This window comes from Epinephelus moara, chromosome 2 (genome assembly GCF_006386435.1).
Source record: "Epinephelus moara isolate mb chromosome 2, YSFRI_EMoa_1.0, whole genome shotgun sequence".
In the NCBI taxonomy this organism is placed as follows: Eukaryota; Metazoa; Chordata; class Actinopteri; order Perciformes; family Serranidae; genus Epinephelus; species Epinephelus moara.
In genome coordinates this window covers 35,649,962-35,665,515 of record NC_065507.1, presented here as the reverse complement: position 1 = coordinate 35,665,515, position 15,554 = coordinate 35,649,962, and the positions used below count along the sequence as shown (strand labels likewise).

The window sequence follows — 15,554 nt, the reverse complement described above, 5'->3', positions numbered from 1 at the left end:
TATAAACATGATAACTTAAAACCCTTGAACCCTTGAAAATGTATTATCAACCCCACTGTATTAATAATCCATACTAGTAACCTGTCTTCTTCACAGCAGTTTCCCTCAGGATGAATACAGTTTTATCTTAACAAAACCAGGATTTAATTTTAAGTTATTTTACAGGTGGGCCTTGAGTGCAAACCTGTGCAAACCAATAATTCACTCATAATCAAAAGTGAGATTCCAGTCATTGATCAGTTCGAGACAGACTGGGAGCTCACATGATAATTGTACCATTCTGAGATGTCTCTATGTTTTTTGGATTCGTTCAGGGCTTTGCAAACGAGTTGTCAGAGGAGGTGAAGGCTTTGGGTATACCAGCGGAGGTGATTGACATCAAAGACTACGATCCAGATGATCAACTTATTGAAGAGGTAGGCCAGCCCAAAGAAAGGACGCTTTGTCAGAAACATACAAAGTCCTTAATAACTTCATATAGTTATAATAATTCTCAGAGTTTGTGCAGGTCCTTTAAATGTGTTAAATTCATTTTTATAAATATCAGTCTGTAAAATCGTTAATCTTTGAATTTGTTTTGAGGTTTTAACTGCCACAAACATCTAATTTTATTTATTCATCTTTTAATTCCTTTTTGTAAAAATGAGTCAGGCTCTTCTGCATGAAAGTCCACATTTCTGATGTTACGAATCTTTAAACTCACCACTGAACTGAATACTGTCCTTTTACTTTATACTTGCACTTACCTGTTAGCAAAATGTATATTAACCTAACTCACCCTAATAACCATATTCCTGCATAAAACCTGTGGACCACACAGGGTACGTTCACATGCACACTAATATTCCACTATTATTCCCAATATGACAATATTCAGAATTTGATGCAGCATATTCTGTTTGGATATTACAAAATAGGCTTTATTCTGAGCGAAGCATTTTCCAATTGAGACCTGGGATTTGTTGGTAGCACAGTCGGAATATATGAGTCTCAACTGGGGTTTTTATCGCAGTTTGGGACACACCGCATCTTGTCTGTTTACAGTCAGCTCTGGGGGTTGTACACAAACCAACTCACCAATACTTGGTAAGGCTGTAGATGCATGCCCAAAAGAAAACACTTCTGGTCACAAGGAGAAATACACCTACTTTTAAAGATTGTAATAGACTCTGATATCAGCAGGTTTTTGGATTTGTTCAAATATTGTTATGCTGACATTTTTAAGAGGGTGGCTGAAGGAATGAAAGAGGGAGGCTGTGTTCACATGGTCGAACAAGCCTGCTACTGGTGGAAACCTTTGAAAACATCCTGGGACAAGGGACAGCCATTCCACTTTTCCCAGTTTTGACAAAAATGTTATGACACATTAATCTGAGTATGCACGGCTGCATGTAAACGAGAATATTAGTGGAATATTTATTTTCAATAGCTATGTCAACAGCTTAGTAGGAATATTGTCTTTTTTTAAAAAAATAAGGGCAAAAACTGGAATATTTTTTTGCAGGTAAACTTTCTCATATATATACTCCTGCCTTTATACTTAGCTATGGTGCTTGAATAAGGAAAATATCATTTTTCCAAAAATCCATCTTAAATTTGGTAAAAAATTATCATAAAAAGCATTAAATTTAAGTGTCTGATACCTGTAGTGACCCTGATTATTATTATTATTATTATTATTATTGTTACAGCCTGCTGTGTATGATAAGAAGTGGCTCTGTTAATTAGATCTCTGAAATATAATACCTGGCAAGACTTAAGTAGACCAAAATTAATCAGTGTAAAATAAATTATAACAATGCTTTTTTTCACTGAAAGCTTGACAACAAACAATACAGTAAGCATCACGTTCTGTAATGTTCCTGCTCAGCTTTCCCTTCACTTTTTGCACTGTTTTGATTCTTCACACTGCTGGCACAGAGGACAGATGTGTTAGACGAGTCCTGCTCAGCTGATGAAAGATATTTCGACAGTGTTCCCCTTTTATTTTGTGGGCACAGGAACCGTGAAGTGCATTGAGAGATGAATATGAGATTGAACACAGCAGGAGAGAAAATAGCTGTTTATTCAACAGGACAGCGATGAGACATCTCTACAGGAGAAATGGCCGCAGGCATCAGTCACTCCCTAGATGCAGCTGATCCTTGACTATCAGTCAAGAATGCATTATTTGTTGGACAGGCCCTGTTAGACATGAGACCAGTAAAGTTTTCTGTTTATTTACACAAGGAGATGATGTGTACTTACTTCAGATTTAATCTATATTGATTTTCTGCTGTCCTTCGTATGAAATTTTAGTCTTGGAGATGAGTCAGGGGAATCAATTTTGTGTAATCTTTCATCACACAGCTTCGAAAAGAAGTAATTGGGAAAAATGCGTATTTTTGCAACCTGTCTTTCCTCTTCTTCTTTCCTGCCTTAATTACTATTAAAATGTCTTAAATCAATCTGTCAAAAGTCTTAAAAATGCTAAAACATGGGGAGTAGGATTTTATGAACTATTTCTTTCTGATGTTGCATTGTAAATTATTAAAATAATTGGTAACATCTATTTTTTAAATACAATTTAAAAAAAAAATGCCTCTCACATTGACCTTGCTCTGATCAGGATAGCAGAACCAACAACACTCAGTAAGCTGTCACTGTACCCTGGATGTGGATATGGGGAAGTGCACATTCAATGGAAATTGTGTATTAAACCACATTTCACAGTATGGCTGAAACCGGTGCAGGAAATTCATACAAGCCTCAGTGTATTTCATAAGAAACGCTTTTCAATGTCAGTTCGATGGGAGTCAAGTCAGTGAAGTCCCACGTGCAGTGTGAGACAAAACAATATTGTCAAGAAAACTTGCATTAATAAGCGTTTTGGAAAAATTGTCCCTAACCCTCTTTAACTGATGTTGGTTCATGTTTCCTTCAGTTTTGGTGATTGTAAAATTGGTCTTAAATTTCATTCTTAGTGACATTAAAAAAGTTTGTAAATCTTACTGATCTTAAGCCGTAGGAACTTTGCTGCAGTTACGAATACCCTAACCCTAACCCTATGAAATGCTCTGATGTCATTGTTTCTCTCTATTTAGTGCATCAACAAGTCAGTCTGCGTGTTTCTTGTGGCCACCTACACTGACGGACAGCCCACAGAGAACGCCGAGTGGTTCTGCAAATGGTTAGAGGAGGCATCCACTGACTTCAGATACGGGAAGACCTACCTCAAAGGCCTACGATATGCAGTGTTTGGCCTTGGCAACTCTGTTTATGTCGGCCACTATAATACAGTAAGAAATGGATTCCATAATAAAGGTCCAGTGTATAGGATTTAGGGGGGATATATTAGCAGAAATAGAATGTAATATAATAAGTATGTTTTCTTTAGTGTATAATCACCTGAAAATAAGAATCATTGTTTTTTTTTGTTACCTGAGAATGAGCTGTTTATATCAGAATAATATAGTGAAAGATGAGTTATTCAATGAACATCCAAAGGTTGACAGCTGTAGCATCCAGTAACTATTACAGAAGCTAAGAAGAGCCAGACTGTATTTGTTTAAACCCTATTTATCCGTACTTTCTTTTTGCCTCACCAGGTGGGTAAAAACTTTGACAAGTGGCTTTGGATGCTGAGTGGCAAGAGAATTATGACCAGGGGAGAGGGTGACTGTAATGTGGTGAAGAGCCGTAATGGCAGCATCCAGGCAGACTTCCTGGCCTGGAAGGTCAAGTTCCTGATCCGCCTACAAGCTTTGGCCACGGGCGAGAAGAAGAGCTGCAGCGGCAACTGCAAGACTGGAGGTTCCTGTAAGAACAAGAGGAAAGAAGGACAGGAGCAGAAGGAGGAGGAGAAGACAGCTCTGCAGGGTAACAGCTCTGAGGTAATGACAGAAAAGTTTATTTCACCATTAAATTTTTGATGACATACTGTGAACATTCTTATTTTGGGGCAATAGATTGACACATAGAATCCGTCCAGTTGAACGAGAGGGGTTAATGACCTGCTGATGTCAAGCATTTGTCCTGCTGATGTGTCCTCGAGCAAAAAGCTGAATGCCTAGCAGCAGCCTGGAGCAGTGTTCTGGACTACGATGATTATTTCTTTATAATAGGGAACTATAGATCACACATTATATCTCGAATTATGACATATCAAGAAGTAGGCATTGTTGATCTCGTTAAACTAAACATAAACACAGGTTTTTGGCACAGTGTTCTGATCAACTTGACAGGGGCAAAATGACCAAAGATCAAAATGTTAAGCTAGTAAAGTCCATAACTGTTATATCACAGGTCAGAGAGAGACGTGGTGTTTTTCCATACATGTGCACTGGCTTTGCCCAATTCAGTTTGACTTGGCGTGTCAGCCCAGCGCAGCAGGGATTTGCATCTCCATTACAACAGGGCTATGTGCTTGGAGATTGAACTTAACTGATAATGTGCTTGTCTTGAGTGATGACATTCAAAAGCAGCAGGATGATCCACGGCTTAAGTCCCCCGTTATTTTGCTGTGAGTGTTTTCCAGCACACAGCACGGCAGGTAAAAGAAGTTTACCTGTTGGAGGTGAGCTGTTTGCAGAGGTGCAGTAAGAGCCTGTTGTCTGCTGCTCCTAATATAACATCTCACTGTGGCTGTTTCTGATTGTACTCTTCCTCCCTGCGGTGTCAGTAGACTTGTTTTTATTAAAGAAGTGCTGCTAACAAAGCTCAGCTTATTCCCGAATTAACACATTTCATTTCCTATACATTCCTAAGCAGGGAAGCAGCAAAATAAATGAAAATGTTGAGATCTCATCAGCAGTAACTTAAAGGGATAGTGCACCCAAAAATGAAAAGTCAGCCATTATCTACTCACCCATATGCCGATGGAGGCTCAGGTGAAGTTTTAGAGTCCTCACAACACTTGCGGAGATCCAAGGGGAGAGGAGGTAGCAACACAACTCCACCTAATGGAGACTTATGGCGCCCCAGATTCAAATGTCCAAAAACACATAATTGAAATTACAAAATATCTCCATACTGCTCGTTCTGTAGTGATCCAAGTGTCCTGAAGCCCCGACATAAAAAGTGTTTGGAAAAACTTCATTTGAACTCTGTTTTAAGCCTCATTGTAGCCTGTAGCTCTACTGTAACTGCCTCCTGTGCACCACACTCATGTGCGCGCTTGCGCGAGACCGTGAAACATGGGCACCACGTTCATGTGTGTTCACGTGCTTTAGCTGGTCTCGCGCCGTCAGCCTCCATTAGGTGGAGTTGTGTTGCTAATCCCTCTCCCCTTGGATCTCCACAAGTGTTGTGAGGACTCTAAAACTTCACCTGAGCCTCCCTCGGCATATGGGTGAGTAGATAATGGCTGAATTTTCATTTTTGGGTGCACTATCCCTTTAACATGACTCCTATACAGCTGAAAGCGAACATGAAACAGTAAAATTAAGCAGATATCTGAGGGACGAACAGGGATGCAGGAGAGATACCAAACTCCAAAGAACAGAGATTCAGTTAGAAGGTACAAGAATACTGAGAGATGAATACACACAGACTTTTAAAAATGTCTTTCTCTCTGGTCTCCTGCAAGCGCAGACATATTTTCAGTCTCGTTAACACGCGCTTGTATTAGCGGGAAAAGCGGGTCGTCAGGGGTTGGCTGCAGGCGAGATGTCACCGCTGCCTGCTTGAAGGCAGTCAGCGCACAGTTGGCCTGACTCCGGAGATGGTCCATCTCGGGCACTGGCGTGGCTCTTATAATAGGAGGCTGAAGTGGGCTGACTGGGCTAACTGCCTCCTGTTGCTCTCCAGCAATGTGATTAAAATCTGATAAGGACTCTGACAGACAAGTGTTACTCTCAGATTATCAGGTCCTTATTTAGTACCACTGATGTCTTTCATTTCCAAGGGAAGGCATGGTGTTATAAATGTTCTGCACATGAAATGTGTCATCACTGTCAGTGCTGTCCATCATGTCAAAATATAAAAATAGCACTTTTTTTCACCACCAATCACAGAAATTACACATTTGACAAGAGAGGCAGGTGTGAGCCCGGCTGTGGCTCAGGAAGTAGAGCAGGTTTTCCGCCGATTCCAGCGTTTGGCGGTTTGATCACCAACTCCTCTTGTCCATATGTGTAAGTGTTTCTGGAAGGACACTGAACCCCAAATTGGTGTGTGAATGTGGGTGAATGGGTGATGAGAGGCAACAGTTGTAAAGCCTTATATATTTATATACCATTTACAAACACATCCATAAATCTCAGACACAGATGAGCAGTTGTCATGGTAGCAGGCACCTCAGAGCCAACTCTAGCTGAGACTTCGTCACCTCTGTCTGCAACATTGATTCCGCACAGCAGAGGTGACATTCAACCGGAACCAAGAGTGGCTGAGAACTGTGCTGAGGGGACCATCATCGTGATTTATCTTCCCACTGTACCACTGCATTTTACCCTGATGCTGCACATGTGGGCAGAAGCTTAAACACTGGGCACGCGTTGTGATAAATCCTCTTAAACCCCATAAACATGTACATGGTTTTCTTATTTAATCAGGCAGCCCAAGAGGAGATAAGGATGTGCAATAAATGTGTTCCAAATGGGCTCCCTTGCTTAATCAGGGACAAGTTTTTAATTGATAATGAGCTGGAACATAGGTGTGTTTCTCAACATTGGAGGATCATTTGCAGTTTCCACTCGATCATACGTCTCACCATGTCCTCGACTTATTTTCTTTTAGTAAAAATGTTATTTAATTAACCATATTTTGGGGTTTCTGTTGTCGTCTTTCTGGTTTCAGGACGATCTAATGGAGTCCAGCAGTGATGAAGAAGAGTCTGCTCTGCAAGACGAGAAAAAAGCAGGTTCAGTGGTTGACATGGAGGATCTGGGCAACATCATGAACAGTGCCAAGAAAGCAAAGGTCAGACTCTGTTTATCACCACTGTTGCACCACTTTTAGTAATGCAAACACATCTTTTTCAGTTAGCCTATAGCTTGTCCTCTACAGCTAAGAAGCTGATGATAATTTCAGTTACTTTATTCCACCTTTTCGTCGCTTCAGAAAACCATGATCGCTCAGGCAACACTACAGAGAGAAATGAAGTAATGAAAGTGAGCATTTAGAAATACTGTACTTGTAAATGTGAGTTAGATTTACAATACTTAGCTGCCTGCTTTACAATATTAAAGTAAGTTTGTCATTGAATTGTTGGAAGCTGGAGCTCCAGTCATCATCCAGCAAGTTTATTTCCAGCATTTCCCCGCTGAGGTCTATGAGCGGGCGCCATCATGGCATTAAGCTTCCACCACCTTAGTCCAATCCAAGTGTGTTGAGTAAGGAGAAAAAGTGGTGTCATTGAAGAGAAGTGGCAGATGGGTTGATAGACACCAGACCCCAGCAGGCGAGAAGTGGAGGCTTGCGTAAGAGCGAGGACGCCCACTTCACAGATTTGTGAGGAACGAGTGACTCAAAAGAAGCAGAAAAGATGAGGAGGAAGAGTCATTATCAGTCTCCTTTGTAGGCTGTGGAAGAAGGGCTGTGGTAAAGATGTGAGCTGTGAGAGTGAAGGCAGTGGAAGGAAAAGCCACGGAGGTACTCGGTGTACCTGTGCTTTGATGTATATCATGGTGGAGGAGTCACTCGTGTGTGTCGCTAAAGCCTTCCAGTGAGAATGATGGTGATTGTTGCTGCTGCAGGTTCGCTGTCTGATGTAATGGAAAAACCGCAAACAAACTTGATCTTGATTTGAAATTTAAATCATTTTGTGTTCCTATAGAAAATTAAATTTTCGTTTCTCCTCTTTACTGTGAAACTTGTGTCTATTTTGGCTGCATGTCTACATAAGCATGTTTTTGTCAGCTTTGGAGATGTAGCGTTTTTTTAAGGCTTAAGAGAGGGCTGAAGCACATAGGGAGAAAAGCCAGACCCGCTGGTCTGTGTGGCTCCATGAGAGGAAACGTACATTAATATATGTACAGCACATTAACACATTTCTCCTCGATTGTTGTTGTTGTTCTGCGATGTGACGGTTGGTCTTTGTGTATTTGTCCCAGCTCTCCTCCACTGTCATTGGACACCAAAGTAAAAAGTGACAGTGAAGGCTGCAGTGTTTTACCCAAAGTTGAACATTTTTCACCTCTCCTCCGCCATAAAAAACTCCAAACACGCAGCGTACAGCACAGAATATACACTCACATGTAATGAATGTCCCCTTACTTTAAACCACAGGCCACTTTTAAATGACCCCTGCCTGCATTTTGTTTAGCTCTAAAGTCTGACATTGTAATATTTGATATTCATTTTACCTTCAATCAGTGTCTTTTTCCCACTTTCTCCTCACAGCAGTGGTGGCACCGCACTGACATTGTACCATTACTATAGTCAGTAACATTACGCATAGATTTTAGGACATGGCTGTTTCTCAAACCAAAAAATTAATAAGCTGTTCCTCTCTTTCCTCCACCTGAAACAGACATTTCAACTGCAGTCAATGTTTTATTATTAACATACAATTGAATTTTCCATAAAAGAAAAGTTACAAAAATGTTTGCGCATGCTGTCAATTGTAATTCTAAGAAAAAAAGAAAATCTGAATCGGCAGGTCAGACTTTTTAGATTATTGGAAATCAAAATTGACTGATTGCAATCAGTGCATCTATTCTTCTTCTTTGTTCTCATGAAAGCATATTGCTTTCAATAATATTGTGCTAACAGTGGTGGACTGCAGGAGGAGTTTCCATGTCTCACGCAGACACAAACAACAGATTCTCCCAGGCTTGTCCCTTCTCTTGTGACATGAATATTACAGTATATTGTGTGTAAACTCTATGAGGGTTGGACAGGCCTTTTTGTAAGCCCTACATAAATGTGTTTTATATGTCACAGCTGGGAAAGTTAAAGAGGCATCAGTGGATGACGTGATGAGCCTGAGAGACTCAGTTCTTTTAGTTAAGTCTGCCACAGTGGAGCAAACCTGTTTTTAAAATTTCACGAGGTATTTTAATTTAGTTTTATGACGAAGCCATTTGTTCCTATTGCCATTCTTTGCCCTGAGGATACTCCTATTTATATCGGCTTAGATATTGTCTTAGATTGTGGATATTGTAATATGTAAGTGTGTTGTCTTTTCCTGGTTACAAAGGCTGCATTACAATAAAGTGGAGGTATTGGGTCAAAATATCCTGATATTTAATTATCTTCATATCATGCAGCCCTGTTTTTGGTGGCCAAACGCAAAGAAGAACACTGACTTCCATTTCACCTGCTGCAGAGTATTCTAATGGTAATTAGTCTAACTTGTCATGTAACAGTTGAGTATAATTATTTGCTGGGATATCATCACACTTGCTGTATGTCTTTTGGAACAAATTAGTGTTGTTTTTGCATAATTTGGTCACACAGAGCAGGCAGTCAAAGATGTAATTAGCTTGTAGATTAAACATTTTCTATTGCCAAGAGCCTCCAAGTATTTGGACAAGCTGCAAATTAGGTGTGATCAAGGAAATTCCCTCAACTGGAATATGTTAGTCGCTCATTTACAGCGCAGAGCCAGCTGAGGTCCAGAACTTTAACATCTGTTTACTATGAATCCCTGAAATTACTTCTCAGGTTATAAAGGCTGAGTAACATTTATTCTCAGTGTTGCAGTATTCCAAAAGGATCTGGAAATGAACCGCATGTGACTGCAGGTGGGAGCTCACTTTGGCGGTATTTGACCACTAGGTGATGGCAGAGACTGTCAGTTGTCGGCAGCACACATCTCTAAGTGAACCACTTTAACTCCACGCTGTCATTATACTGCCAAAGCTATTTGCATGAATTCTCTGTGCACATCAACAGGATTTATTTTCTCTTTCTGTAACCAAAGTGAAGCTTAATTTTACTGACTATCTGTATTTAAGCACTTTAAATCAGGGTTGTAAAAAGTGAAAGATTATACCAAAGATTATGTCCAGGTAGTTTTCTTACACCCGTCAAACAAAAATTCAGAGAAACTAATTATGTTTCTCCCTCTATGGTATAGATTACTGGCTTTTACTGCACTGAAGGTTTCTGTAAGTACTATGTGCTGCTCTCCAGACATTTTGATTTTGATAAAATTAGTGCAGTGCCATTCAAAACATGCCTGTTTAAAATGGGCCAATTGCTTTTACTACCATTTTACCACTGCATGTACATGTTCAGAGACATGTCACTGGTTGTGTTGCAGATTCTGGTCTTACTTGCAAAATTATAAAAATGAAAATATGATGGTTCACTAATGATCAAAATATCCAGCATTTTATTAGAATCAAAAGCTCCAGCATGAACAGACATGAAGTAAATGAAAGTACATTGTGCTGATAATGGCTCTCTTTCCTTCTTCACTTTAAGTTAAACTTGCAGGACTTTTACTGTGTGGTATTAACAGTTTTACTATAACTGTGTATTTGTACTGCAGAGGAAAACATTGCTCCACTACATTTAGCCGACAGAGACATGTTACTAGTTAGGTTGCAGAGTCAAACACCAGTGAAATACAAAGGTGTTAATTTCCAAATAGGTGTATTAGTTGCGTGCCTTGCAAAGTTTATTAATATTGAACATGTTGTGAGTCCATATCGCACCATATTCGACACTGCATGCTCTTGGGTCACCAGCAACACACCTGCCAAGTGTGAAGTAGGTCAGATGAACAGTTTTTGACATATGTGATTTACACAACAGACACAGACAGAGATCCCTTCTTTTGTAGTTAGTTAGATGGACACTGAATAGTTTTCAGATTCAGTATTTTACAAGTTGGCACATTTCCTTACTTGTCATAGAGATTTGTTTACTCAGTATATTTATTTCACACCTACCAGTATTTAATCCCCTAGAACTAGGGATGTCCCTATCAAGTTTTTTTGCCCCTGATCTGAGTCATTGGATATTGAGAACCTGCCGATACCAAGTCCTGATCCGCTACTTCTAGTTCCATAGCTGATACACACAGTGCACACATTAAGTACATTAAAGTTATTAAACTCAAGGAGAGGAGAGAGGAGAGGAGGGGACCTGATGAAAGCTGACATAAAATAAAAGACCAGACCAGACCAGATCCTCTATATAGCTCAATATAGCTGATCCCGATCAGTTAAAAAACACCTTGTTCAGCTCCGATTCTGATCTTTGAGATCGGATCAGGACATCTCCACCTAGAACTGCACAAAATATTAGCTTTCAGTAAACATCAGCACATTTCCATTCACTGGCACTAATTACCTCTGCCAAGCAGGTTACGTTTTGAATTTGGTTTATTTGTCTATTTATCAGCAAGATTACAAAAAACTACTAGGGCTGCAAAGATTAGTCGACTAAGCAATGACTAATAGACTATTAAAATAATCAGTGACTATTTTAGTAGTCGACTAATCGGTTTGAGTCATTTTCCATAGAAAAGTACTGTAAAAGTGCCCCAAAATACTCTTATTGCAGCTTCTTACATTCAAATATTGGCAGCTTTACACACTCTCCCGTGACGGTGAACTAAAACCCTTTGGCGTGAGTACAAAACAAGACATTAGATGAAATAATTTTGGGGTTTGGGCGAGACAGACCAACATTTTTCAACATTTTAACACATTTTTCGATAAAATGATTAGTCGACTAATCGAAGAAATAATTGACAGATTAGTCGACAATGAAAATAATCGTTAGTTGCAGCCCTAAAAACTACTGCCAGATGTTCATGAAACTTGTTGGAACGGTTTTGCATGGGCCAAGGAAGAAGCCATTAAATTTAGCAGCGGATACGAATCCCCGGGCGGATTCATGTATTATTTTTCGCTTTCAATAGCATTGCAAGATAGAGCATTTTGCCTCGGTGGAGGTCTGCTCTCGCTGAGTGCGCTTCTAGTGTGTATGTTGAGGCTCTGCTCCTTTAGACCAGCAGTCAGTTTTGATCCTCTTTTCATGGATCCTGACTGATCAGATTGTAGAATATATTCTCTTAAAATTCAGTCCAAGAAGTGTCCAAGGGAGCGTGTAACAATAATTGTTCAAATGTAATATATTCATTAAAGGGATGGTTTTTATGGCTTTTACATCCGAGACTGTGAACACAAATTTCTTAAACTGAATAAAATACTTCATACACAGTATTGATCAGTCAGTCTGTCTTTGTACTTGGCTGTTCAGAGATTATGGGTGTTTTTACTCGCTAATGACTTTCATTGGTTGTGGAATTTAATTCTCTCAAACTTACTGAATTCTAATAAACATCAGTCTCTAATGGAGTTTTAGCTTAATCTTGCTGAAAAGTGTCAGTAGCTGTGTACTTTCTACACTAATCATCTCTCATTTGGATAAGTAAGTTATCCTACACGAAATGTTTTTTTTTTTTGCCATCATGTCTGTTTGTTGAGGCTGAGCCATAAAAAGTAAAAGGCTGTAGAGCTAAATGTGGCACAGATGGATTTGTCTCTCCTGATGTCATCCGCGCTTGTAGCCAGGCGGGAACGAGGATGACTGGATCATTGCTACACTTGATAACGATACATGTTTGCCACAACTGTTTTTCTTCAAGTGCACCCAATGACAGATTGCCAGGCATGCTGCGAGTGGCTGCCAGAGTGCAGAGTTCGTGTTGCTCAACCTTAGTCTGTGTCAGTCTTTGGCTGTAGTTCCACTTGTACTCTGCCAAGTGCCATTAAGCTTAGTTTCCATAGTTTCTCTAATTGATTTTGCACAGATGTTCATTGCATTGGCATCTAAACTTTGTCCTGTGAGGTTTCTGTTGATGCCAGAGTGGTCCGTTTCATGCAGTGGGACTGTTGCCAGATGGGAGTTAGTGTGGAACGGATCGTTAACCCCAGTGGCCACACAGCTTCCTGGATTTGGTTTTGATGTTTTCAGCTCAGTGTCCAGAGGGAGAAAGCAGAGATGAAGATGCTACTTTGACTTGTGTAGGATTTAGGGGTATTGAGTGGCAGAAATGGAATATGAAATAATAAGTATGTTTTCATTAGTGTAGAATCACCTAAAAAATAAGAATAGTTGTGCTTTTGTAACCTTACAACGAGCTGTTTTTATCTATATAGGAAGCTGGTCCTTGTCCATAGAGTCCACCAAGTTGCACCGCTGCATTTTAATAGTAGTCCAAAATGGACAAACCAAATACTGGCTCTAGATAGGGCCATCCGTGTTTTTAAATAGTGAAACTGTTTTATTCAGTGTTTTTACCAGTTTGAATCAATGGGTCCGTTTGTTTTGGATAGGAAGAGACCTCTGTGGATAATTTGGCTCCCAGTAAAAACCTCCTTAACGTCAAGATCAGACAAAAGGTGATCGCACATTAGCAGGCGCTGAATGAGTGTAGGAGAAACATGCCCACGCAATGTGTATAAAATGCAAATTAAAACAGAATGAAATAACTTGCAAATCCGTTTTAACATACAATTGGGGAAAAGTATTCAGTACATCAGTTTTTTTCCATTACATGTACTTCCTATGCATCTATTGAAATTTAGAGCAGATATTGGTATTAACGCCATAAAACTACACTGATAAAGGTATTTTTCAAAATTTCAGTCCATAAGGTGATGTGCAGTAAAGTGGAATGACACATTTAACATGCAAAGTGAAATTCATTTGATACTTGGAGAAACCTTTGCTTGCATTGCCAGCTTTACTAATTAAATTTCTTCCAGTGCTCAGGTGGAATTTTGGCCCATTGTACCACAGACAGACTTTCAAACTTGAAAATTTGGGGGTGCCTGTTTGTGAATCCTGAGAAAGAAATTTCTCTTCCAAAACATCAACAAGTAGTGTCCTTAGTTCCCAAACACTGTTAAAAAAATGTGATGTAACACCAAGAAGCTGTGTCCCAACTTTGAGAATGGGTGTGTATTTACAAAAACAATTATGTTTATTAGTTTGAACATTAAATATCCTCTTTGCACTGCACTCAATTGAATACAGGTTGAATAAGATACATAAATCATTCCGTTCTCTTTTTTATTTATGTTTTACACAGTGTCCTGCTGTTTCTGGAAATAACACCATCTACATTAAGTGACCAGATAAAAACAACAAATAGATAAAACATAAATTACTTCACTTTGAAACAACATTTTTGTCCGTAGTTTTTTCCCTCAAAAAGTTTAACTATCTCATTGGATATTTGATAACATATTTTCCTTAATATCTCTTTGAATGCTTTTTATATTATTGTAATGAATTTGATGAAATAATGAATATAATTAATAACTTAAGGCAGCACTGGGGCAAGGGTAACTTGGTAACAGGTGGACATTATTCCAGTGTATTACACAAATTTAGATATCAGTTTTTATAGGTTTATCTCTTCATTTTGTTCCCAGTTCCTCTTTTCCATTTTCCACCTGACCCTCTCTTTCCCACATGTCCCGTTACGTTTGTTCTGCGATCACCTGCTTGCTCTGTGTGTTATCGCTGCACTGTCCGTCTGCATCAGCCCCATGTTGTGTCATGTTTCCAGAGCACAACACAGTGCTGTGAGATGTCCCAGTTCTGTTAGTCCAGCAGGCCGGGCATGACTGGATGTCTGTGAGCTCTCAAGCAAGGGTGAAAGGGGAGCAGTGGGAACCAGTGACTGGGGCCAGAGGAACCGCCAGGGCTGCACGCAAACACCACAGGGACAGATTGTTGCACTGTTGGCTACATGTTGCGTATGCTGTCAGAACCTTGCATGTCACGGATGCAGTAAGTGATGGTGGACATTTGTGCTGGCTGAGAGTGATAAATTCCCTTTTTGAGGTTTAAATTGCAGGCTACAGAATTTTCACCCCCAATTTACATATCTGGCAAACTTAAACAGCGATGTGAGCCACATCCTCCTGATGACTGTACATCTGAGTGGCTGATGCTTTCCCAGATTGTCTGCTTGTGAGAGTTACTGTACGCCTGCACTGATAACGGGAATAGAGCATGCATTATAGCATCCTTTAAACCACCCAAACCAAAGCAGCACCCCAGATAATTTACAGAAAGATGAATAAAGTTTCCAAATGCCATTCAGCATAATGCCAAATCCTTTTCCACTTGAGTATGAGATATGGGAGGATTCTGACACAGCACAATGGCTTACTCATTCACAGCATACCCTGTCAACAAAGGAGCATCCCAGGGAAAATTTATCATATCTACGCACACATGGCGTCAGCTGCACAGAGCAGATAGAGCTGCTAGATGGCTACATGGGCTCAGATTCTTCCAGGTGGAAGGTGAAAGTACACCATTGTTAGGTTTGTCAGCAAAAACAGATGGGTTCTGAGCACCTGAGGTCATGCTCAGATGCTTAATACATAGGCTCTGCATTTACTCCTCTAGGCAATGTGCAGTCTACTTTTTATGCACACAAAAGATTTATTTCTCTGAAGTTTTTGCTGTAAAAATCTGTGTTAGCGAGCACTTCTCCTTTTCCAAGAGCAATCACCCACCTGACAGGTGTGGCATATCAAGATGCTGATTAAACAGCATCATTTTGGTGCATGGTGTTTTCAGACTGAATGTGCCCCACCTACATAATTGGTTGATAAAACACAAAGACAGGCCAACTTACTCAGTTTAAA

The 15,554-nt window shown here is 39.9% G+C and overlaps 1 protein-coding gene across 1 annotated transcript in view; it reads left to right on the top strand.

Annotated features, from left to right (window-relative positions):
• The window catches only part of tyw1 (tRNA-yW synthesizing protein 1 homolog (S. cerevisiae)), a 94,123-nt gene that overhangs the window by 1,653 nt on the left and 76,916 nt on the right, over positions 1-15,554 (top strand). The window contains exons 4-7 of the mRNA XM_050066591.1: positions 315-416; positions 3,084-3,278; positions 3,588-3,872; positions 6,778-6,900. Coding sequence (XP_049922548.1) covers positions 315-416; positions 3,084-3,278; positions 3,588-3,872; positions 6,778-6,900 — 705 coding nt within the window. The remainder of the gene's footprint in view (positions 1-314; positions 417-3,083; positions 3,279-3,587; positions 3,873-6,777; positions 6,901-15,554) is intronic.